General features: G+C 58.1%; 7 protein-coding genes across 7 annotated transcripts; 5 read left to right on the forward strand and 2 right to left on the reverse strand.

The window, feature by feature from the left end:
• Window positions 1-562: 562 nt before the first annotated feature.
• TRAVEDRAFT_113213 (uncharacterized protein) lies at window positions 563-3,486 on the forward strand (the record flags this gene model as incomplete). Its single annotated transcript, XM_008036236.1, has 16 exons — window positions 563-703; window positions 783-911; window positions 963-1,017; window positions 1,074-1,098; window positions 1,159-1,248; window positions 1,301-1,515; window positions 1,575-1,879; window positions 1,938-2,107; window positions 2,167-2,296; window positions 2,351-2,399; window positions 2,449-2,684; window positions 2,738-2,764; window positions 2,824-2,932; window positions 2,991-3,068; window positions 3,126-3,362; window positions 3,422-3,486. The coding sequence occupies 16 exons, from the start codon at window positions 563-565 to the stop codon at window positions 3,484-3,486; spliced, it is 2,061 nt and encodes a 686-aa protein (XP_008034427.1).
• A 584-nt stretch (window positions 3,487-4,070) lies between these two features.
• TRAVEDRAFT_17573 (DNA-directed RNA polymerase II core subunit RPB3) lies at window positions 4,071-5,713 on the reverse strand (the record flags this gene model as incomplete). Its single annotated transcript, XM_008035281.1, has 6 exons — window positions 4,071-4,517; window positions 4,590-4,844; window positions 4,900-4,979; window positions 5,047-5,260; window positions 5,316-5,478; window positions 5,508-5,713. 6 exons carry the CDS (start codon window positions 5,711-5,713, stop codon window positions 4,071-4,073), a joined length of 1,365 nt encoding a protein of 454 aa, XP_008033472.1.
• Window positions 5,714-7,417: 1,704 nt separating this feature from the next.
• On the forward strand, window positions 7,418-9,230 carry TRAVEDRAFT_43423 (uncharacterized protein; the record flags this gene model as incomplete). The annotated part of the gene is made up of 8 exons (XM_008035649.1): window positions 7,418-7,476; window positions 7,537-7,571; window positions 7,643-7,810; window positions 8,046-8,143; window positions 8,198-8,286; window positions 8,705-8,753; window positions 8,809-8,861; window positions 8,918-9,230. 8 exons carry the CDS (start codon window positions 7,418-7,420, stop codon window positions 9,228-9,230), a joined length of 864 nt encoding a protein of 287 aa, XP_008033840.1.
• A 1,075-nt stretch (window positions 9,231-10,305) lies between these two features.
• On the forward strand, window positions 10,306-12,762 carry TRAVEDRAFT_69240 (feruloyl esterase-like protein; the record flags this gene model as incomplete). Its single annotated transcript, XM_008036237.1, has 14 exons — window positions 10,306-10,651; window positions 10,711-10,752; window positions 10,811-10,884; window positions 10,943-11,063; window positions 11,119-11,131; window positions 11,189-11,231; window positions 11,291-11,452; window positions 11,510-11,547; window positions 11,609-11,836; window positions 11,889-11,967; window positions 12,026-12,228; window positions 12,292-12,319; window positions 12,361-12,552; window positions 12,611-12,762. 14 exons carry the CDS (start codon window positions 10,306-10,308, stop codon window positions 12,674-12,676), a joined length of 1,635 nt encoding a protein of 544 aa, XP_008034428.1. The 3' UTR covers window positions 12,677-12,762.
• Window positions 12,763-13,452: 690 nt separating this feature from the next.
• On the forward strand, window positions 13,453-15,538 carry TRAVEDRAFT_112630 (beta-lactamase/transpeptidase-like protein; the record flags this gene model as incomplete). The annotated part of the gene is made up of 7 exons (XM_008036238.1): window positions 13,453-13,644; window positions 13,751-13,956; window positions 14,027-14,135; window positions 14,188-14,440; window positions 14,481-14,692; window positions 14,753-14,946; window positions 14,995-15,538. 7 exons carry the CDS (start codon window positions 13,453-13,455, stop codon window positions 15,536-15,538), a joined length of 1,710 nt encoding a protein of 569 aa, XP_008034429.1.
• Window positions 15,539-17,640: 2,102 nt separating this feature from the next.
• Window positions 17,641-19,826, forward strand: TRAVEDRAFT_161227 (uncharacterized protein; the record flags this gene model as incomplete). The annotated part of the gene is made up of 9 exons (XM_008036239.1): window positions 17,641-17,772; window positions 17,968-18,063; window positions 18,141-18,176; window positions 18,239-18,357; window positions 18,442-18,559; window positions 18,619-18,954; window positions 19,069-19,164; window positions 19,229-19,405; window positions 19,503-19,826. Exons 2-9 carry the CDS (start codon window positions 18,034-18,036, stop codon window positions 19,824-19,826), a joined length of 1,236 nt encoding a protein of 411 aa, XP_008034430.1. The 5' UTR covers window positions 17,641-17,772; window positions 17,968-18,033.
• A 527-nt stretch (window positions 19,827-20,353) lies between these two features.
• On the reverse strand, window positions 20,354-22,487 carry TRAVEDRAFT_43426 (UDP-Glycosyltransferase/glycogen phosphorylase; the record flags this gene model as incomplete). Its single annotated transcript, XM_008035650.1, has 11 exons — window positions 20,354-20,666; window positions 20,718-20,788; window positions 20,848-20,967; window positions 21,025-21,111; window positions 21,168-21,408; window positions 21,466-21,515; window positions 21,577-21,657; window positions 21,713-21,913; window positions 21,975-22,154; window positions 22,188-22,360; window positions 22,436-22,487. 11 exons carry the CDS (start codon window positions 22,485-22,487, stop codon window positions 20,354-20,356), a joined length of 1,569 nt encoding a protein of 522 aa, XP_008033841.1.
• Between the last annotated feature and the right edge of the window lie 1,400 nt (window positions 22,488-23,887).

Raw genomic sequence — 23,887 nt, forward strand, 5'->3', positions numbered from 1 at the left:
TACGCACCGACCCTTGACGTTGCTGGCACGTCTCACATCCTTGCTTGCGCAGTCCCACTTGCGCCCGTCTTGTCTTTTCTTGTCTCTCTACTGCCACCACCACCGTCCACCGCCGTTGCCACGCCCTTCGGTCATCTTGCGCCTACCGAGACGATCTTCGCGCTACGGCAACCCCTCCCGCGTACATATACTTTGACTGATTCGGCGGCCTCAGCCCTAGCGGCTTCCACCCCCCACACTTAGACGACGACCCATGGCCACGGACGGCCGCCCGTACGGGCGGGAGCGCAGCGGCTCCTCCTCCACCGGCTCCCCCTTCTCCGACGAGCACTCCCCGCCGGCCACCCGGGCGGGCTACCCCCCGCAGCACGCGCGCCCGCTGCTCGCGACCACGCAGCCCGAGAGCGGAACTGCACGGCACGTGCAGATGGACGAACAGACGATGAACCAGGCGTTCCGCCAGTACGACGCTGCGCGCGCGCAGACGTACCCGGTAGGGGGCATGCCGGGAAGGGGAGGGGTGCAGATGCCGATGCCGGGAGAGGACGACGCGGGGATGAGCATGCCGCCGTCGCATGGCGGGAGCAGGAGCGGGAGCTGGGATCTCCTCGCGGGCATGCGCAATGGGTACGAGCAGTTCGACTCGAGGAACGCGAGCCAGGCACACCTCACGTTCGCGGATGGGGATGTGCCCAAAAACAAAGTGCGTTTCCGGCTCAGGCTTGCTCCGCCGGGATTGTGGTGGTCGGAGGGACATAAACGCTGACTCCAGAAATGCGCAGTTGTCCAAGTTGTATAACTATCTGCTGAATGTGTCCATCGTGACGCGCTGGATGCTTTTCATCATCCCGGTCCTCGGCATACTATGGATTCCTGGTATTCTTGGCTTTACGAAGTACCCCGACACGAGGGTAGGCACTTTCAGTGTTATCCAGCGGCCGTCATATTGAACAATTTTGTAGATCTATGGTGTCAAACTGATCTTTTGGAGTATATGGTTCAGCGTCATTTGGGTCGGTACGTGAAGTATTCTTTGCAGGCGCCTTGAACTGCCCATTCACACTGAAATACAGGCTGGTGGTCTTGCTTGGCTTTGGCGTAGGTGGAATTTTGCTGCCCTGTTTGAGCGCAGCTACTGAAAGCTATCCCGATGTATAGCATGGTACTGCCACCTCTCTTGCGGGTCACTATCGGTGTCATAATCGTCAACTCACGGAAGTACATCGAGTGGTTTGACGCCCTCCGCCGGTACGGACTGCGCCTGCACACTCGCTTTTCGGCACTCATCTTTTCCATCCAGATATGCCGCATTCATGGCGTGGTCGATCACAGTGTTCGTGTCGTATCAGCCGCTCATAAACTCCACGCAGAGCACGGACGACTCTTCGTCGCAGCGGGCGGTCGACACCCTGAGCAAGCTGCTTTTCGCGCTTATGCTGTCCGCGTGCGTGCTCTTCGCCGAGAAGCTCTCGATTCAGTTCATCGCGGGCAAGTTCCACGAGCGCTCGTATGCCGGTCGGTCCACCTTCCTTGCTCAGCGCCCTCAGGGAACCTGACTCCAAGCGTCTGTGCAGATCGCATCACCAGTCAAAAGTTCGCCGTGCGCGTTCTCGTAACGCTCTACCAGCACTCGACGGACATCCCGTGGCGCGCGGACACGCTCCGGGACGGCGGCGCCACAGATCCTAAGCGCAAGTCCACCTTCAACCCGCAGAAGGTCTTCAAGAAGGCGCTAAAGGGTGTGCGCTCGGCCGCGACCACGACGACGACGGTGCTGGGCACGGTCGCGTCTGAAATTGCGGGCACATCGCTTCTGCAGCCCAACTCGCCGCAGGCGATGGTGAAGACGGCGCTCGAGTCCGCGAACAAGTCGAGGCTCGTGAGTGCTTTGATCAAATGGGGGTCGAAGAACGGTGGAATGCTAACGAGTGTGGTAGCTTGCACGGCGATTGTTCTACTCGTTTGTGCGCCCTGGGTCGGAACACCTCCGAGTCGAGGATATCGAGCGCTTCTTCCCTACCAGGGACGACGCCGATGCTGCGTTTGCGATTTTCGACAAGGACATGAACGGCGACGCTAAACGGGATGAGGTTGAGATGGCCTGCATGTGAGTTGACATTGGGAATGCGAGACGCGCGATTGCGTTGTGTTGATGGGTGCGCACAGGGAGGTGCATCGTGAACAGCTCTCGATAGAGCATTCGATGCGTGACTTGGACAGCGCTGTCGGCCGCTTGGACAACATCCTCATGAGTCTGTACTTTGTCATCGTGATTCTCATCTTCGCAGTCGCTTTGGTAAGTTCCCCGTGTGGCCCGCTCGAGAACACCCCGAGTTGAACGCGCCCGCAGGAGGCGCAACTGGCCACGCTCATCACCAGCGCCGGAACCCTTGTCCTCGGTAAGTTCTCCGCTCCACCATCCCCTACACGCCCGCTCACATCATGTAGGTCTCAGCTGGCTTATTGGTGGCAGCCTCTCGGAGGTGCTCACCAGCATAATCTTCCTGTTCATCAAGCACCCGTACGACGTCGGCGACCGCATCAGCATCGCGACCGAGACGTACACGGTGAAGGAGATGCGCCTTCTCAGCACGATTTTCCTCGACAGCAACGCGTGCCAGGTGCAAGCACCGAACACGTGGATGAACACGCAGCTTATCCACAACATTCGCCGGAGCCCGCAGGTGCGTCTCAGTGCATTCCGTGTCTTGGGAGGCAACTGACCGGATCTGGGAAGATGTCTGAGTCGTTCTCATTCGATGTCGTACGTGCACCCTTCAATTGTGTTGTGACGAATGTTTCCGCTGAACTGGCGTACGGTAGGCATTCAGCACCACCTTCGAGCAAATCGAGAGGTTGCGTGAAGTGATGCTTTCCTTTCTGAAGAACGAGCGCCGTGACTTCCAGCCAGCATTTGACGTCAACGTAGTCGGTGCGTCCGGATCCGTAATGACAGGAAAAGCGGGCGTAAGTTGACGGGTGACCTGCAGACATCCCCGGTCAGGAAAAGATGACTCTGCGTGCCGACATCAAGTACAAGAGCAACTGGCAGCAGGGCACGCTCCGAGGTCCGCGCCTCCCTTCTGACCCCCTTCCCCATGTATATAACCCCCGCGATTATACAGCCCAACGCCGCAACAAGTGGATCTGCGCGCTCAAGACGTCCATGGAGAAGGTAAAGATCTTCGGCCCCGCCGGCGACCCGAACGCGCCCTCCGGCCCGTCCAAGTACACCCTCGTTCCGTACGAGGAGGTCGTCCGGAAGGAAGAGGCAGAGAAGGCGCATGCGACACCCCCGGGCATGCATGACAATCGCTTCCCGACTGCCGACTGGATGTTCTCGGACCCGAAGAGCACGATTGGTACGTTGGCCATTGGTGTGGAATGCCTCGGAAAATGCTGACAGTCTGGGGACGCACAGTGGACCCGACGCAGGACGTGTTTGGCGAGAACGACCAGGTCAGTACGGTTTCCATCGCAGCTTAGCGATTGAATTGACAGGATCCTTATAGCTCTACATGACCGGTCCCCGCAATCAGACCCCAGCTGGGACTCCCAAGCAGCGTTCACGCCCGTTGATGCCTGACCCTTCAGTTCCCCCGATGCCTCAAATACCGCCTTTGCCCCAAATGCCCGTCGCCGCAACGATGCCCGTGCCCGTCTCAAGTTCACGCACGCAGTCGCCGCAGACCATGATGGAGGAGATCGAGCTGCAGGCTCCCCGTAGTAACGCGTCGACCTTCGCGCCCTAAGGACGCGCATGGCGACAGTCTCGAAGGCGATCTAGAGAGCACAAGAGCGTGCATGTTGTGTAGCATATATCGTTATCCGCTCTTTGCTTTGGGCACATGGTCATCCTGCTTCCTGTTTTCAAGCTGTCCACGACTATCTACGCTACGTCACGTCTGCTAATAATGCGTACCGTCGTCGAACGACAGACATTCCATCGCACAGTAGTCGAGTGACAGTGCCATGTAGAGTTCCCTCGATGGGACACGACGTTAGAATGCGTCAATACAAAATACATCAGTACAATATAATACAGCCAAGCCCGAACCGAACGTAGAACTCTAGACGTTCCACCCGTTTTGCGTCTGCGACGGGCTCCCCCAGCCAGCGCCAGCGGCAGGGCTGCCCCATCCGCCTGCCGTACCACCTCCGCTGCCTCCAGCCGGCACTCCCCAGCCCCCTGGCGCAGCAGCAGGGCTGTTGCCCCATGCCCCGGTCGCGCCCCCGCCCGCACCGCGCGACGGGCTGGTGCCCCAGGTGCTGGTCGAGCCTCCGCCTGCACCTGCGCCCCATGAGCTGGTCGCGCCCCCACCCGCGCCACCTCCTCCGCGTGCAGGGCTCCAGCCACCGCCGCCGCCGGGCGCGCCCCAGGCGGCCGCAGCGGGCTCTGCACCGTTGGCGGGTCCGCTGAGCGCCGCGGCGCCGTTCTGGAAACCGTCGGCCTCTGGGGGGTCGCCCTTGAGGCCCAGGACTAGGTTGGCCAGTTTTGTCTGGAGTTCCGCGAGGCCCTGCAGCACATGTGCGTCAGAGGAGGTTTGGGACAAAAGGGAGTATGCTCTGAAGAAGAAAGGGAGACGGACCTTCATGACGACCTCCTGCGCGCCGAGGGAGCCGTCCGTCTCGACGTCCATGTAGAATTTCTCGGGTTTCGCGTTGTAGTCGAATGGAAGGTCGTCCCGTGCGGGCTCCTCGTCCTTTGCGTTTTTGCTCAGCGGCCACTCCGAGCGCGCGTCGTACTCGAACCAGTACGATGTGTGGCGCAGCTTGTTGTGTGGGTCGTACTCGAACCCGACGGCGGCGCACGGAGACCATTTTGAGTGCTCTTTTGCGATGCCCTGCAGACCAGGTGTTTGTACTGCTATTACGTGTGGGATTGAGTGGGGTACATACCTTCTTTGCAATACACCTTATTCGCAGCTCCTGCCCTTTCCGAATCTTGCAAATGAGGATAGGGGGAGTTGAGGGATCGCCTGGAGTGCGCAGCGCCAGATGTTTAGCATGAAGGACATGCTTAATGGCTGCAAAACGCAAACGTACCTTGGCCAATTGGATGCCCGAAAGACTCTACGCGCTTAGCAAGCTCCTCACTGCCGTCAGAGTCCGCGTCGAATCCTCCAAAGCCTGGCCGCGAAGTAGGCACGACCTCGAGCATGTCGCTAGTGATGTCCATTGTGTGGCCCCCCTCGTGGCAGGAGACGTTGAGCATGAGTTCGATTGCGCAATACTGACACCGCACTTCGCATGTGCAGTCCTGGAGCAAAGGTTGGTGGACCGACGCTAGGGAACAGGAAGGGGAAGGGGCGTACCCGAGTGTACCGCATGGCCTCGTCGCAGTTCGTGCTAACGAGAGGTATCATTCCGAGTCGATGCGCAATGAACTCATCGGGGAGGACGGTCGTGTTGGTCTCGATTTCGACCATGTCAATGGCTGCAGGGACGCGCCATTGCTGCATAAGCACGCGCGGGTCTCTGGGAGACGTGCGAGGACAGATACTCACCGACAGTGGGTATATCCGCCATCATCACTCTCCTGAACGAGTTGGCGAATCTGTGCAGCCGTGACTGTAAGCCTTAGGTGCGGCGAGGACATGCTGGGGAGAGCGGGCACGAACGCGAGGTCGACATTCTGGAGAACGAAGTTGACCGAGTTTTTCTTGAGGTCGCGAATGCGCACTATGGGCTCTGCATCCAAAGAAGCCTGCATGATAAAGAGCGGCTGTTATAGAGCTATGGAGCACCAGCAAGCGTGGAGAGCAGCGGGAAGGAGGGCTGAATGGTCGTCCACAAGCGACCGCCAGGTCTTGAGCGCGGAGCCGAAATTGGGCGCCCAAGGCGGCCCAACCTTCGTCGTGACGAACTTCGTGGCGTCGGAAAACGCCGAGTAACCATCTCGTCCTCCCGCGTCTTGACTCTTCTGACCCTCTCCGACTTGCAAGGACTGCAGTGTCTCCCTCAATTATCATCCAAACGCCTGGGCTCTTTCTGATTCTGGATCGCACTTTTACGCGCAATAACTGGTGTAAATTGTTCCGACATCCATCCATCTTTGCGGGGAAAAATCTCCCCCACCCTCCGCGAGAAGTACGCGGATTGCGCGCGATACGAGGGTAAGAGAGCGGGGAGAGCAGGTGGAATCAGGTACGTGATCATTATACAACTGCATCGTGGCGCGTGTTGAGGTGTGGATGTGTCCTGGTATTCTGTTGCTCAATCCATCCCGTATATTGGTGTTTCGTACTTCATTCATCGGACATCCTACGATCAGGCGCAGGGCCCGTTTGCCATTTAGCATCCTTGTTCTACGATGGGCATCCCGAGTCTCGACTGGTGAATTTATTACCAGTGGCAATCATAGCGGTACCAATTGAAATTCACGACCGCTTGCACCGTCCTGCGGTACGCCAGCTTACTGCTCACTGCAGGACATCGAATCCTCCGCAGGCAGCTCGATCTTCGGTGGGGCGCTTGGCATGTCCGCCTTCGCAGCGCTGGTCCAAGGGCTCAGCGCAGTTGTATTCGGTGCTGGTGGAGCCCCATGCGGCGCACCCCTATCCGCACCCAGCTTCTCTGTTGGAAGGCTTCAGTGTCTCCCGCCAGCGCTTGATGTCCCCCTTTTCCTTGCTGATCCATGGCATCCGCGGTTTCCGATTTCATTCGAATTTGAATCAGCCATGCGCTCGGTCGGAGCTCTCTGTTCATATCTACATGAGCCAGGGACCTACATACTTTGTCCCCGTTACCTCCATGCCAAGCCACATCGTGGCTCAGCGCAGCCGCTGAAGGTAGCTTCGTGAAGTTAAGATGGTACGTCCGTTTCAAATACACCAGCGCCCGCTTCGTTCATCACGGCGCCACCTCTGGTTCCCCCAATGATTTCTTTACATTGTCTGAATCTGCAGTCTCGGGATGCGTTATAAGATGCTTATTCTGAATACCCTCTCCCCGCAGGTTCACCAGACATGTGTAAACATTTTGCATGGCTCGGACATGAAACGGATGAGCTCACCGCTGGCGCTACGCTCAGTGAAGCCTTGTGATATGATCATCTTGTCGAGCGGTGAATTTCTTGCAGCACAGCTTCCTATGAAGTGAAGTAAATGTACCTATCGTACCGCCGGGACAGGACCTTACCGCCACCTCCTTTCGCGCTTCGTTATCAAGAGTCGTGCACCGGTTGCTGTTGAGCGCGCAACGATACAGCCTCCACCTTACGAGATGCGTGAAATTACCGAGGCAGCTCACTGGTACCTATCTTAAGCACATTGATAATGCCTTGGTTCGAAGATGCGCCCGCTGGAGGAGCATCGCTTAAATGTGCACTGCGAGCGACATCCCAGTCCGACTCAAATCCTTCTGTCTCGACCTATCCGCGCTGTGACTCGTCGCCTTGGTCTTGGATTGCGAAAATATGGCCTCGTCGTCGAGCTCTGCTCTCAATGCTCAGTATGTCGCCGAAATACAGGAAGTGTAAGTGTGCGCATTTCGATGCAGATTATTGCGGGTTCAACTGATGGCACAACCGTCTAGGACAACGTCTAACATGATTGGCATTGTAGTCCCAGGTACATATTTTCGAGTTACCTGGCCTTTCAGTGGTCACCCTTTACAGAAGCTGCTCACCTGCGCTCGATAGCGTTGCTCCTGTACGACGTCATCCTCACCTCAGGGCAAGAATACCGATATATCTGGCAGTCATCGAAGTCCCGGTTCTCGCGGATCATCTATGTGTGGAACAGGTACATGTACTTGTTGGGTGCTATTCTGGGTCTCGCGGGCATCCCGCCATTGTCGGACCCTGTGAGTACGATCGCCCCGCCCTTAAGCTTATGCACAGATTGACACGAATCATACGTCCACAGACGTAAATGCTTCTTTTTGACTCTTCATCGCATGCACTCTCTCACGCCAGGCCTGTTGAAGCTGCACGTCGCTCGCCTGGCTCGTCACTGTCATAGAGATGCTAAATCTAATTGGGCCTGCTCGTAAGTACGGATGCTACTTATAGTACAGACCTATCCGCTGACGAGATGTGCCAGTGTTCACCACCCTGCGAATATACGCACTGTCAAAGAAGAACAAGATCCTCGGCGGGCTGGCACTGGCGCTGAGCATGGCACCCTTCCTCCTCAACACGGTCAGCCCTCTGAGTTGTACATCACCGTGCACTTGCTGATGCTTACGGCCACAGGGCATTGTATATCACAACATACCAATCAACCTCCCCGCACCGGTGAATTGTCAAATTATCAGCACGGCGAGCACAAGCCTTGACATCGGGTGGGTCTTCTCCCTGTGATTGCACTCAGCATTATGTGCATCACGCTTACTCCGAGTCGTCGGCATGGCAGAAGTCAGTACAGCGGTTCCAGATGAGCAGACAGCTGTTGACCTAGTACCTGGATAGTAACCAGCGCCTCAAGGAGTTGTCTGATCCTTGCAGACTCACTAGCTGTCGCCGTCACCTGGCGTGAAACACGTGCGGCGATTCAGCGAAGGACGGGCACCCTGGATCGGCCTTCTCTCGAACAGGTGATGTGGGAAAATGGTAGGCTGACCACAACTTTGCTCTCGATACGCCCGAATGGTAAACTCATATGCAACCTCTTATCCGCTATATAGGGATTATCTACTTTTTGTTTGTTCCCCATGCTGTGGTAACATATCACAGCTTGCATTCTGATGAGTCCATTTGCAGAATTTTGGTCACTTTGAATGCGGTAGACATGACGTTTGCCATATTGTCCGTACGTGCCCTGCTTGGAAATGCATACATGCAATGATCCTTAATTTTGTTTCAAGATCGCCGTGCCACCGGAGAATCAAGCCTCATACGTTGTGGTCTTCATCGACCCGTAAGGCCATCTATCTTGCTGCATTCATCGCCATTACTCACTAGCCCTCACCACAGCATCTCCTCCATCTTGAACGGCCGCTTCCTCCTCGCCCTCCACGAGACAAACGCGCGGCTGGAAGGGGCGACCGACACTTCCGGCGTATCATCCCTCTGTTTCAACACCCGCAGCGGCGGCGACTCGAGGGCAGGCTCCTCTGAGCTCCCGGAACTTCTCGGCGTCATCGGGGGCTCGATCTGCTCATTCCACAACGACGATGAAGACCTACAATGTCTCGAATTTGCACCGCCGCAGGAGGAGCTCCAGGCAGAGCCCGAAGGAGAAGCTGTAGAGCTTCAAGGTGGAGTCTCCGGAGGACAGCTGGCGTGATATTTTCGTATGCCGACCGTAGGGTATCTTGCCTTAATTTCGACGGTCAGTGCGGAGGGCCCGTCCACCATTTCTGTATCCGCCGTCACATGGCTCGTTATAACAGGGTGCACATGCGCTTTCGCTCGCCTCTCTCCGGGCCTGCGACGCTGCGTCCCACATGCAGCAGCCTCAGCCGTCTTGACGTGCTTCTGCGCGCTGTCTGACTGTGGCGGACATCAGCACAGCGCGTATGTGCATTTCTCCTGCGCGCTATGAGGACAGGCCCGGAGAGCGGTGGTGACGAGATGTCTGCCCGACGGAGCTCGTGCATACGCCTCAGGTCTGCTCAGCGGTAAGCGTATGGGACCACTCCCATATGCCTGCGGCCTTCTCCCCTGGTACAGGCGCCCGATTGAAGCTGCACCTATTTTTAACTTCAGGGCTACCATAGCCCAGTACTACTACGGGGAGCCGGAGAGGTTGATAGTTTTGAATTTGAGCGAGCGGCGAGCGCCTGCCCGCCGGCGCTTGTCGAAGCGTCCAGTATCGCGCCCGAGTCCTTTTTCGAGTACGCTACCTGTTTGCCTCCGTACTATGACGCTACCGTGCAGGAAAGTCAGAACACCTCGTTGACTCTCGACAACCGGATTTCTCACTTGCTCTAACAGATGTTTGAGCGTTGCGAAAGTCGAGGGTCCTAAATCTACTATGACAACTCGGACATAGTTTTCTCACTGCGCTCGGGCTCTCCCCAGCCCGACACCGGTGATTGCGCACCAACACGCCGTGATCCCTACCCCGCTGTTACCCCGCTGTGCGCAGCTCCATGCAACGCTTTACGCGCAGTTGCGTGGCGAGTGGAATCACTCAAAAGCAGACTCTCGGACCGAGCTTTCTGTGGCTTTCGCTACTGGCGACAGTCAACTCATCGTAAGTCGCGCCGAAGTGTATTCAGAGCTTGACCCATCACGATGAGTGCGACATTCGGCGAGATTCCGAGTGTTTGTTTCTCTTGTGTCTGCAGCCAGTATATAAGCGGAGGTATGTAACGTTGTGGACCCCGTCGGGCACTCGGGTCACTTCGTGCTCAATCATGGCACCCGTCTTCGCAGCCTTCGCTCTACTCGTCAGTGCCATCGCCGCTCTTGGGGATGCGACCGCGCGCGACTCGCAAGCCAGTGCGTGCGCCCAATTCGCCCCGGACGACATCCCTGGTGTTACCGTCACCGCAGCAACCTACTTCCCTGCGTACGCCCGCGTCGACATCACCAATATCTTCTCCAGCATCAACACGACGGACCTTCCGGCGTTCTGCCGCGTCGAGCTGAAGGTCACGACGAACGCGACCGCTGGTTCTTTCGCGAACACCGAGGTGTGGCTCCCCGATGCCTGGACTGGGCGTACACTCACTATCGGGAACGGCGGATTCGGCGGAGGAGGTACGAACTCATATTAACCGGACACCGACGCAGCGGCCCGGCTGATTTCCCCCCTGCAGTGACCGTCGCTGACCTCGGAGGGATCGCTGTCCCCCAAGGGTGTACGTGCACTCAGCGCTTTGCGTCACTGCGCTCCGTAGGCTCACATCGTCGTCACAGTCGTAGGAATATCGACGAACACAGGCCATAACTCTACAGTCCTGGATGGTAGCTGGGCCGGGCCCCATAACGATGTAAGTGTTTTACGAGGGTTGTGGTGCGTTTTGTGCTCACATCTACGGCTTCCCCCAGAACGCGATCGTTGACTGGGGCTGGAGAGCTATACATTTGAGTGTCGTGGCGGGCAAGGAGGTTGCCTCGCAGTACTATGACCAAACTCCGAAAAAGTCATACTATGCTGGATGCTCTACAGGTCAGTTCTGACGGAGCGCCAGCCGTCACTGCAATACTGAACTCTTCGCACCCAGGTGGACGTCAAGGGTATGTCAGCCGTAAAACCTCCCAAGCAGACAGGGACTTATATGCTATACCACGCAGGCTTAAGGAGATCCAGATGTTCCCGGATAGCTTTGACGGAATCGTGAGTCGACCGCAGGCGGGTACCCTCTGAACTTGGGGCTGAATGTCTGGTACAATTAGCTGGTTGGTGCACCTGCCAACTTCATGACCCACCACGAGGCCTGGGCCGCCCACATGAGCTTGAACGTCCTCCCGGTGACCTCGTCGCGCTTCATTCCGGAAAGCGTCTGGATCAACGTGATCGCACCCGAAGTCATGTGTCAGTGTGACGCCCTGGATGGTGTACGTAGCTCGTAACCTACACGAAACTTCGGTGAACCTGACCACCATACCCACCAGCTTTCCGACGGGATCATCAACGATCCTCGCGTATGCAGGTACGCATCATCCAAGTCTCTTACTCGCATAAGGCAGGCCATGACAAGGCGTTCTTCAAAGCTTTCGCCCGGAGGTCCTCACCTGCACCCCGGGCCAGGACACGTCGACCTGTCTGACGGGCGACCAGATCAACGCGCTCCATCGCATATACGCAGACTACTACGAGGCCGACCAAACCTACATTTTCGGCGGATACCAGCCCGGCGGCGAAAAGCTGTACGCGAGGGGCCTCGTCGGCGCTGCGCCATTCCCGCTACTCCAAGACTGGTTCCGGTTTTTCGTGACCAAGTACGCGCTCTCGCGCGCATGCGGGAGGACAAGACACTGAAAGCATATGCAGTGATACGCAGTGGACGCCGGACCAGTTCAATGCGAGCCTGATCACGCTCTCAGAGCAGGTCAACCCCGGGCAGGCCGACGTAAGCCCATACTGACCGCACCCCTGTAGAGACCTTTGTTGACACTCGTGTTGCGCAGGCGATCTCTCCAAACTTGACCGCGTTCGCAGGCGCGCCGCACAACGGGAAGGTGCTGCATTACGTGGGCTGGGCGGACCAGCTGATCAGCGCAGGGTACAGCGTGCATTATTACGAGACCGTGCACGCGTTTGCGCAGGAGAACAGCACGCTCGCTATCGACGACTTTTATCGCCTCTTCCCTGTTCCCGGGATGACCCACTGGTGCGCATCACGTTGACATGCTCCCTCCTTCGCAGTCGTGCTGACCAACTCCCCCCCCCCCAGCGTTGTATGTTTCTTTCCCCACGCCTCCGTGCTAATACGGGCTGTGTGAGCTAACATGTATTCAAATAGGGAGGACAAGCGGCGAACGCGTTCGGCGCCGTGTCGCAGCCAGCGCCGCTCTCCCTCGACGCCGAGCACAACATCATCGCCGCGATGGTCCGCTGGGTCGAGGACGGCGTCGCGCCTTCGCAGATCGTCGGCGTCAAGTACAATAATGACTTGCCTTCGAACGGCATCGCGTTCACCCGTCCGATATGCAAGGTGCGCGGCCTTTTTGCCGAACTCTACTTGCATGTAACTGACAAGTGTGGGCTGCTAGTACCCGACGACGGTGCGCTACCAGGGCGGAGACCCGAATAGCGCGAGCAGCTTCGTTTGTGGGTGAGGTATCGCTGGCTTGCCTGCCAGTGTCCAGCGCGTGTATGTATTAAGATGCTGCTTTGTGGATCCGACTCTGTGCCAGTGAGTTACGTTATGGAGGACTTAATTCAAATGTGCCGAATATACACGCGGCCGTGTACATGTGGACAGCCTTGCCATGGATCCACTCTCCGGATCCTCTACCCACTGGGCCGTGCTCAACTCGGATTTTTTCCGAGTCCACTAGTCTTCAAGTCCCGGTTAAGTGGGGATGACTCAACGGAGTCGGGCGGTTGGGAGACTGGCGGCGCAGCATAGTCACGTTCGCGGACCATATCACCCAGGTAGTTTTTATGGCCGCGTTGCCCTCTCATATGCTCCACACGTTCCAGCCTGAGTCGGCGGCTTCACCAGGTCACAGGCTCCTTGAAGTTCGAATAAGTACAGCGGTTCACCAAAACGCACGAATGTAAGCGCCCGCCATACATCAGATGCCACATTCAAATCGACGGACAGCACCGGCCTGAGGCACACCATCACTGTGCATCTGTGCGAGTGACTCGGATCCCTCGACTTGCGCCTGCACAGTCGCGCAGCCGAAGCCAACGGCATACATATGCCCGCGCTGAACGTGTCAGCATCCCTCTGAGCTGCAACACAAGCATTTTCGGAGACACAGCCAGCACCATGTATGGTCTACGTGCACCGGGGACTCTCGCTCTTCTGGTTCTGGTTTCTAGGGTCACGGTAGCGGCGTTGCAAGTGCCGTTGCAACATCTCCAACCAGGCGCAGCTTCGAGTATGCGCTCAGATGGATCTATCTTATCTCCGGCATTCCATGCGTTCGTGGACGAGGTCAGAGAGAATGCCTCAGTCCCTGGGATATCTGTCGGCGTAGTTCGGCTCTCTGGAGACAACACAAAGCCACAGGTGGAGCTGGCCTCTTGGGGCCGCAAAACCGAAGACGGAGATGCCAATGATCTCACCACAGATGTGAGTACTATATGTAAATCGTCACCGACCACCTGGGCCCGGGACGCTGAACCAACTACACTTCTGCGCCCCACAGACATTGTTCGGCATTGCGTCGTGCTCGAAGGCGTTCCTCGCAACCTCCGTCGGGCTGCTGATCGACGACTTTGCGCAAGGGCGCAACGTAACGCCTCTGCCCGCCGGCACGGCGCGCCTCGACTGGGACACCAAGATCGCGGCCATTCTTCCTGACGAATGGCTTCTCGACGACGAATGGACGACACGCGCGGCGAGCATACGTGATGTGCTCGGGCATGTGTCTGGGATGCCGCGGTACGTGGGACTCCTGAGAATGGATACTCACCATCGTGCGCGGAGCTCAGGCTGATACGCGGGCCCGCAGACACGACTTCTCTTACGCTGTCGGAGACACCGCGCAGGACATAGTGCTCCGCATGCGCCATCTCCGCACCGCGTATGAGTTGCGCGAAAAGTATTCGTACAACAACCAGGTCAGGACGTCCGCCGCGCCGGTAGTCCATATACTCATGGACTCGATCCCAGATGTTCATGTTGGGCGCGCACATCGTCGCGAAGTACGCAAACACGTCGTACCCCGCGTTCGTGACGGAGCGCCTCTTCAAGCCGCTCAACATGTCCTCGACCTCGCTCTGGCCGTCTGAGGCTCACGCGTCGGGGAAGCTCTCGCAAGCGTGGACGCGTACGGGCAGGCGCACGCCGTTCTGGTTCACAGATGAGGCGGTGCCGCTCAACGCCGGCGCGGGCGGCATCATCTCCAGCGCGGAGGACATGGCGAGTAAACCTACCATCCTGGGCGCTAGTTTCGCGGCTTACAGGGACCCGGTTGTTCGACCAGGTTAACTGGCTGGCGGTCCTGCTCAATAAGGGTGTCGATCCCGGGTCTGGCGACATTGTCTTCCCACGCAGCGTCTACGACGCTGTGACCACCGCCCAGTATATTGTTTCCGGCCGTCCGACTGAGCAGTATGGAGCCGGGATCGTGGGGTATGGCATGGGTTGGACTCGCTGGACGTACGGAGACATCGAGGTGACTCTTTCCATTATAAATAACGCGTCGGACATGCGAGACTGAGCGCGCCGAGCACAGATGGTCATGCATACCGGCGGGATCCCTGGCTTCACCACGTTCACTACGTTCTCGCCGAGCAGCAACCTCGGGGTCATCATCTTGATCAACGCGGACGAGCAGGCGACGCCTGCGCGTGCGATCCTGAAGCGCGCGTTCGACGATGTCCTCGGGCGTGCCTCCTCCGCGTTTCCCTTCGATGAAGCGTACGTCCGGTAGCGTCATGATCGATGGCTGAGCATTTTCTGACACTGCATACACAGCGCTGACGAAGAGCCTCCTCGCCTCGACGACGACTCGGACGCGGCAAGCGAACCCGCGTCGCTCGACCTCTCCGCATACACGGGCACCTACACCTCCCCCGGCTATGGCACCCTCACCCTCTGCGCCCCGAGCGCCGCCTCAAACGCCTCCACCACCGCCACCAACACCACCACCGCCTCCGCCTCCTGCCCCGACGTCCTCGCCGCCTTCGCATCCCTCGGGCCCGTCGCCCCGGGGCTCTACGGCGCATACCCGCGCGTCTTCGCCACGCACGTGCGCCTCGCGCCGCTCCCCTCGGACTCGGAGTTCGCGCTCACGCTCACCGCGCTCTTCCCGCACGGGTACGGGGCGGACACGCGCGCGTTCGAGCTGTGGGAGACGGGCGAGTCCGAGGGGCGCGTGCGGTTTGAGCAGGGCGCGGACGGGGTGCCGGTGGGGTTCGCGCTGTTTATTGACGACGAGGCGGTCGCGGCGCGTCGGCGGCGCAAGGGGGGCGATGTGAGGGAGGCGGCGGATGCGTGGTTTGCGAGGGTGAGTGCTTGAGAGACGTCCTGGTGCGGAGTGCGCTGCGATGTGTGGCTATATTGAACTATCGCATGATTGGCATTATGGTCTCGGAATATACAAGTACTGGGCACGACTATATGGTGGCATGCGGCGCTCTCGATGGGAGTGTTAGCTCAGGTGGAGGCCTAATAGCATGCACTGCGAGCACGTGCGGCAGAAGGGCACCGGAGAGATAGAACAGCAACCCCGGTGAAAAGTCGGTCTGGCAGGCGCCGGCAGAAACGGGCTATATCTGGTACGTGCAGCATTTCCTGGCGCGATCTGCCGTTTTCCAGCATGGTGTCTCGTTTCAAGCTGCTTCGATCGCGCAGACCACGCTTGAACCATTCGAGCCACGGTTTCGTCGAGCGCGACCGCGTTTGAAGCAGGTGTCCGAGTCCCGCGTCGCGGAGTCCGAACAGATATGTTTCGTGTCTCGCTGGTTTCGAAGCAACCACGGGGTTTGCAGTAGATCCTCACCCTACTACGCTATTCGCCTTGTCCTGTCCGAACCTGGCACAGTCTGGCATCTCGCCGTCGCTCTGCTAACATAATCCACACCGTCAGGATAAATACGTTGAAACCGTCCCTTTAGTCGCGACCTCTTCTCTCTTCCATACCATGACCATCCCCTTCCGCGCCCCCCTCTCCCTCTCCCCCTCCTTCTCGTCCCTCCGTTGTGCTGCTTCTTTGATATCCCTCACAAGATCGTCAACGGTGAGTTATATAAGTCTATCTCCGATGCTGTATACTGATTGTTTGCGAGAATGCAAGGGTCCTATCGTCGAACATGTGAGTATATGCGGCTCTCCTGGTGTTTTTGTGCGCGTATTCTGACAATGTTACCTGTACAGGGACCTCGAGGGCACGCATATGCGAGTAGGGAGCCCTGTAGACGAGTCGGAGGGATACAGGACATCTGAGAGAGAGCAGCCCCCAAAGCCCCCTTCCGGATGCGTTACTGGTTATAATTACACTGTTCGTAGACGATTTCGAATAGGGTTCCGAGAATAGCAGATATGGTCAGAAATCTCCAGTGTGAACCAGAAAAAAAAGCGGCAAGTCGATCCCCAGGGCAAAGAACCAGCTAATTCGGCTCATTTCTGATATGCCAGAACGTGCCGGTATGGGACAGACTGAGCCAGCATATGCCGGGTCGAAGCCAGATCCCGCCTGGAAAAAAGCTGGTATAGTGCGGAATTCCTGACGAGCTATGGCTGTGTCTGGCATGCCGGATATGGACAGCTATTGCCCGCGCTCGCCAGACCGACTTTTCACCGGGCAGCAACAGCGACACAACATATGCTGCACATATATAGCGGCAGCACAGCAAACGACGAGCGAGTCCCGGCCAGAGCAGCAGGAACACAGGCATGCAGGGTCTAGATGTGGTGTCGGTGGACGTGGCTCGGCCGGGGCCAGGGTGCAGGATGAATATCGGGGTTTCTTTCCTTGACAAGAGGGCGCTGAGCACGAAAGCAACTCCGACGGGGGCACTGCATTGAACCGTCACGGAGTATAGACGTCCGAATAAACGCGAAGGGGGTACCTACTTCGCAGCGTCGTCAAATATAGTACCTACGTAGGTTCATAGTGAAGGGGACAGGTTCTAGACCGGTCAGAAGCCTGTCGTCGCAGAATACCGAGGCCTGGGTGCAAAGGCCAGGCCATTGCTCGACGTGAGTAAGGAGCCAATTGGACAAGTGTCAGAGCGGAAATGGGACGGGGCAGCCTCTTGGAGTAGCTTCAAGTGCCAGTGGTGTGGCGTGGTCATGGTTACTTACTCGCTTCAGGTCGAGCTTCGAAACCTGTGGCCACGCTGGTGTGTATCCATACGAGGGCACATCAATAACGACCTGGGTATTGATGGCCATGACGTCTCCAAATACGATAACGAACGTGCCTGCGCACTCGAGACGGATTGTGGGTGCGGACCCGGAAGGTGTCACCGGACGGCGCGGCGTTTTTCTCAAATAAGCGCCCTCCCGTTACATAAAGTGTATTCCCCGCTTGGTAGCGCTCAGTGATCTTCGGCCAACCACTGTGCGCACTACCGACGGCGAAGCTGCTGCGACTCTGGACTAGAAGAACGGCTCGCCATGAGGAGAGAGTGCGCGCTCAGGCCGAGAGAAGGTCGGACCTGGAAAGGGCGGACCATCGCAGATTCGCGGGGGGTGAAGCGGCCTGACAGAACCTACGGCCGGATAAGGCATAGGTGACTAAGAAACGACGTAGGTGCACGGACAGCGAAGAGGACGAGGCGCAAGTTTGCACCGACCGCATGCGCTCATTTCGTTTTAATCCCAATATTTGGGCGACCCAGGTCTGCAGCGTGCAGTGCACGGCCCTTCTGCTTCTCCCCGTCGCCCCTTGTCCGCGTCTTGTGTCGTCCGACGCTGCTCACACAACGCCCACATTCCCCACAGTCGCGCCTTCGCCCGCGCACCCACGCCCAGCAGCCAAATCCCCGGTGGTTGACCTAGCCCCCATCGATGTCGTCCGAGCAGAGCGCTCCATACTCAGTGCGTTCCTCTCGTAACTAGCTCGCTACGCCCACCCTCGCTCACCATCGCCAACTCCCCGGTTGCAATCGTGATAGTCCTCCATGGCGGCTGAACCGAGCGCCCCCTATCCAGTGCGCTCCCACCCGTTCTTCCCCCAATGCTCACCTCTCCATCTCTCTTCTGCCCCATTCAGAGGCCTCGAGGCCTCAACTCTGCTTCAAACCCGCCCGCCTCCTTCACCAGCGGTCTTCTCGCGGGCCTCACAGTTCGCATAGAGATCGAGGAAACACAGAAGGCTGATCTCGGTCGCAAGTACGCACCTGCCCGACCTCTCCCACGCGCTGCGCCCTGATCGACTCCATTGTTGCCTGGGCGTCTTCCTTCGTATTCCTCAAGATATGCACGCAAAGACAAGCGGCCGCTCGACCCCCCTCCCGTCGTCATCTGCAGCTTTACCAACGTTACCAGCCATGACGCACCAGGCTTTCAACACCCTCTCCCCATTGAGACCGCGGTGAGCACACTCTTCGCACCAAATTCAGCACTTCTCCGTGTACTCACGGCGACTCGCAGACCTACGGCGCTGTCTGTCACGTCGATCTCTTCCCTGTGCCGCCCGATTATCAGGACTACGTGCCCGCCAAAGCATCGTCATCATGGCCCCTACCTTCTGTCTCTCTTCCCCTCCAACGCCTCACAGACGGCATACTGCCATCCACGCACGGAGCTTCAAGTTCCAGCCTCCCTCCTCCCTCGGCCATCATGCAGGGTCTATTACCGCCAATGCCGGTTCCAGAGGGTTACGTCCCCTTCCAACCTGCTACAACTGGCAGGTACCCTGAAGGGCCATCATCACAATACTCCAGCCCCATGGTCGCCGGCCACGGCCAGGGTTCAATGCTCCCTGGTGTGCAATCCCTCGCCGCGATCGCAAGGTACCCCTGCGATGCGCGTGGAACGCAAGCTTCAGGATTTATCGCCGAAGCACCCGTCGCCTATTTCGGATCTCATCCGATTTGCGAGAGCGAGAAGTGCAGCCACATGCTCGCGGGCGCAACATTCGTGCAGGCTGAGATAGTCGACTACAATGGCAAGAAGGAGGCTATGTTCGTCTTTTCTGTAAGTGCAGTTACCGTTCCTGTCCGCGAACGACGCCTGGACCCCTCTCACTTTGACTCGACAGGACCTCGCCGTCAAAGTCGAGGGCACGTTCGTGCTGCGCTACCGCACAATGAACCTCACCTCCCAAACTGGCACTTCCCGTCCATTCCGCGTCCTCGCGGAGTGCTTCGGCGGGTCTTTCAAGGTATACTCCACCAAAGAGTTTCCCGGGCTGCCTCCCTCGACCGCGCTCACAAAGGTTAGTCTTGTCAGCCCGTGCGCCCGCGCATCCCGCTTCAGCGCCCAGCGCTCCACATCGGGATATCTTGTTAATGTGCCCCCGCAATTCCGCATAGCTCCTCTCGATGTACGGCATCCGCGTGAACATGCGCGAAAACGAGCGCAAGCGCCGCACGAAGTCTGAGATAGACGCGGAGGCTGAGCGCGGCGAGGCACTCGCGCCCGCGCCCGCGCGGCTCGGCGGCACTACGCTCGAACTCGCCACGCTCCACGGCGCGGGCCCGTCGTCCCCGACGCGCGCCGCACAGTACTCGCCCACGAGCACGACCTCTGTCGCATCCTCCTCCGCGTCTGGGCCGTATGCTCGCACGCGGGGGCGCGGGATGTCGCGCGGGTCTGCCCATGGCATGTACCTGGATGACCGGGACGCGGACTACTGAGTGCCCGTCGCTGCCGCGCCTGGAGCTGCTTTCGACGTGCTCTGCACCTCGCGTCCAGCGGCTGCTTTGGTGCGCCGCACCCACGAATGTTTTTTTTGGCCCCGTTCATGATCCTCGCTCGTTTTCCGCCGGTTTACGCGCGCGCGTCCCGTTCATGACATATGTAGTTCCCGCCTGGCGGGACGCGCCCTCGCGTCTCGTTGATCCTTTCTGTTTGCGGGCTTTTGATCGTGTATACTTGTAGTCGGATATGTCCGTGTTCCCGCTGCTCCGGACTCGTTCGTTCGTCGTTTGCTGTGCTGCCGCTATGTACTGCATATGTTGTATCGCTATCGCTGTCCCATCTCTCCAGATCTCTCCGTTATCGTTGCGCGTGTTCTCAGTACATACATATTGTATATACCTGGCCTCCACGAAAAGCGCTCCCATCGCGAGCGCCGCATGCCATTATATTATATAGTCGTCCTCAGTGTCTATAAATCCCCCGTGTGATCAAACCTATCTAAAACAAAACGCAAGTACAAGCACTACAGACTCTGCAGGAACGCGGTGACGTCCCGCAGGGACGGCCCGCCCTCCTCCCAGTCGCGCCCGACCTTCTCGCGCAGCGCGAGCAGCCGCGCGCGCTTCTGCGCGCCGTCCGCGCCGAACGCCTTCGCGAGCACGTCGCGCACCTCCACCTGCACCGCGTCGAGCGTGCCCACGGGCGTGCGCCCGTTGCGGTAGATCGCGTGCAGCCCGAGCGCGGTGCGCACCTCGATGAGCTCGTATGCGATCTGCAGCGTGTCGGTCATGTAGATCGCGTTCAGCGGCTGGTCGGCGAGGAACGGCCATAGGATTCTGCGGGGGGCGTTAGCAGTGCGAACGTGCTAGAGAGGCAGAGGCACTGACTGGGGGACGCCGGCGCTGATGGCCTCCATGACGCCGTTGTGGCCGCCATGGGCGATGAACCAGCCCGTAGCCTAGATCATGTTGTGTCAGGAGCGTCATTCTGGCGGAGGTGAAAGGGAAGAGGACGTACTGGGTGATCGAGGATCATCTGCTGGGGCGTCCAGGCGGAGATGATGCCCTTGCCGTACGCCTTAGCTTTCTCCCGGATGTCATCTGGGACGACCGCGAAGGGAGATGCGTGGCTGAGGATCTACGGCCGAACCAGCGTTGGCCTCGACAGCCTTTCATACAACGGATTCGCACTTACGAACGGGATGCCAAGCTCCATTACGACGTCGAGCACGGCGTACAGCTTCTCGGGCGCCTTCGGCCAGAAGATAGACCCGAAGGAGATCTGCAACCAAGGTAAGCCTCGCCGTCTGCCAATGTGCGAAGGAGGCTCTGACATACGTATAGAAGGGAGTGCTCGCCCGACGTCTTGAGCGTGGTGTCGAGGAGCGTCTGGATCTCCTCCGCCTCCGCCGACAGCTTCTTCTCGTTCGTCGCCGCCTGCGACCCAGAGGGGAGGAGCGGCCCGCAGATGTACGCGGGGCGCGACGTCTCCGCGTACCACGCCCTCACCGCGGCGACCGCCCCGGGCTCGAACGTCTCGGAGCTGAAGAGCAGGACGCCGTCGCTGGCCTCCAACGTCCTGCGGCAGATGGCGCGGAAGTCAATCACAGTTCTGACGGAGAGGAAAGATACATACTCGTGAACGTAGGGGAGGACATTGATGAGCATGTTCTCATCCATGTCGAACTAGCACAGTTCGGCGTGAGTGCGCTCCCCTACGCGCGCATTGGACGGCGGGGCTGCTCACCTCCTGAGGGAAATACTCGTAGTCATACAAAGGCGGGAACTCGGGGATCCGCACGACGTCGCCCTTTGCGCCCCACGACATCTGTATTCGCAGATATCAGCCTCATTCGGGACACACAGATGACCGAAAATCATACCTTCTTAGCAACGTCGGCGTACGGCTGGCCGGTGAGGCGCGCCTCCTCCTCCGCCTTCACGCGGATGTTGCCCCGTCCACCAACCTTCTCCGGGCCCCAGAACCAGAACATCTCGTACGTAAGCGCGGGGTGCCATACATGGACCTTGACGCTGTCCCCGCTGACCGCCTTGATAGATTTGAACGGGTGCACGGCGAACAGCTGCGCGGTATTTGAGTTAAGCTCATTCTCTCCGAAACGCGGATAGTAAACCGGCACTCACGTCGATGATGATTGCGTTTGGCTTCGGGCGCGCGGCATGCACCACCTTCGTCTTCTCGCAGGTCACAGGTTCGCCCGCAACGAGCTTCTCCCAGACGAGCTTGAAGTTCTCGTCTGCCTCGCGCGATGTGAGGAACAACGCGGAGCCGACGGAAATAACTCTGGTGAGACCCAATCCGTGCTTTAATTAGTGATGGAACGGTGGCTGGCGTACGAGAAGCGATGCTCGCCTGATACGTTTGGCATATTCTTCCTCGCCCGGCTCGAAGCAGCGCGAGAGCTCGGTCTGGATGCGCTCGAAGAACGCGTCGTGCGAGAGCAGCGTGACTTGGACAGGGTGCAGCTTCACGAACCGCGACACCAAAATGGTCAAAGGACGAGCGTGTCCTATTGGCAATCGTACCACGAGGTAAGCATATGGGCATCTAGATGCACGACGGGTACACAGGAAGAAGAACGTACCCCAGGCCTGGTAGGCGAAGGCGACGATATGTTTCTGAACTGGGTCAGCCATGTTCGTAGAGGTGATCGTCGATGAGATAGATGAGAGGGCGCGCCGTTCCTGGCGGAAGCTCAGACATGCACACGGATATCTATACGACGGCAAGCGTCTATTGGAAACACGACGTCCTTGGTGCGCGTCCACGTAGTCCGGGGTCAAAGTCCAATCGATGCGTCCGCATCTGCATCGCTACCCGGCCAAACGCCACCATAGACGAGTACCTGTTGCACATCATCCCATCACATAAACACACTGTGTCAAGTTGCCCGCGGTACCGGTGCTTACCAAGGTACGACAATCGGCATGCAGTGCAGCGCCCTTCAGCAGAACGTGTTATGTATTCCTTCGCGGAGGAATCCCGCGTAGTCAGCACCCCCTCGTAAGACAATAGTGTGCCTTTCAGTACTAGTGCGGGTAAGTAAACATTCCAGATCTACATCGCCCTCGACAGACTCACCTCCATACCCGAGTTAGGCTCCTGTGTGGACAGTTTGTGATCCTGCGGAGTTCACCCGGGTCTTACTTATCCCCAATTGTGAATGCACGTCTCATCGCCGCCAGTTGCGATTGGTTGTGCACTCGTATCATACGAGCTTTGCCAATGATGGGTGTCTGGGTCCTTAGAGTCCTATTCAAGTTGAGCGTGTCGATAGGTGATCATCACGGCTTAGCTTTATTTCATACCAGTGACCGGGATAGCACGACAACGATCATGATCTCCGGAAATGCTTAGAGGCTCGAGGGGATGGGACGGAGGACGAACGGTCCAGCACGCCGCAGATTATTATTATGGAGATTTTTAATCTCAACAACACAGACATTGACCGTGGGAACATCGGAGTTCTAAGATGGCTCAACTCCCTTCTACTCCAGTTTCCAGTCTCCTCCTACTACGCCGTTTTCCAACGTAAGTCAGACTCGCAAAGGACGTTGAGATGTACTAGCAGCTCAACATATCCAACCAGGACATGACATCTTTGGGGGGGCACGCACAGACTGACGCGGGGAGACCGACAAGTTCGAACCTTTCGGATATCACTACGGGACCGTGACCTCCGCGGCAACTCCTGCCAACTTCTCTGGACTTGACCTCTCTACATAGATCTCTTGCTAGTGCATTGAGCTTTAGCTATGAACCCGAGGCTCTCCCATATACAACCATCAACTCTTCGGGAGAAACCTCTGTCTCTCGCCCAAGGCGCTCGCCTAACGTCAATCTAGGTATCTCACTGGACAAACGGGAGGCCAACCTTCTGCGGCACCTTTCATAGATCCGCCCTCGCGTCCACATCGTGTTTGATTCTCCACTGGAGCTAGGGACACGCATGCCCTTACCTGGCCTGGGAGGCAATATAAAGGCTGCCACCAGATGCAGCCCGCCAGAGGCCGAGGACGCGCACGACCGTCTGCAC

Source organism: Trametes versicolor (genome assembly GCF_000271585.1).
Source record: "Trametes versicolor FP-101664 SS1 unplaced genomic scaffold TRAVEscaffold_2, whole genome shotgun sequence".
In the NCBI taxonomy this organism is placed as follows: Eukaryota; Fungi; Basidiomycota; class Agaricomycetes; order Polyporales; family Polyporaceae; genus Trametes; species Trametes versicolor.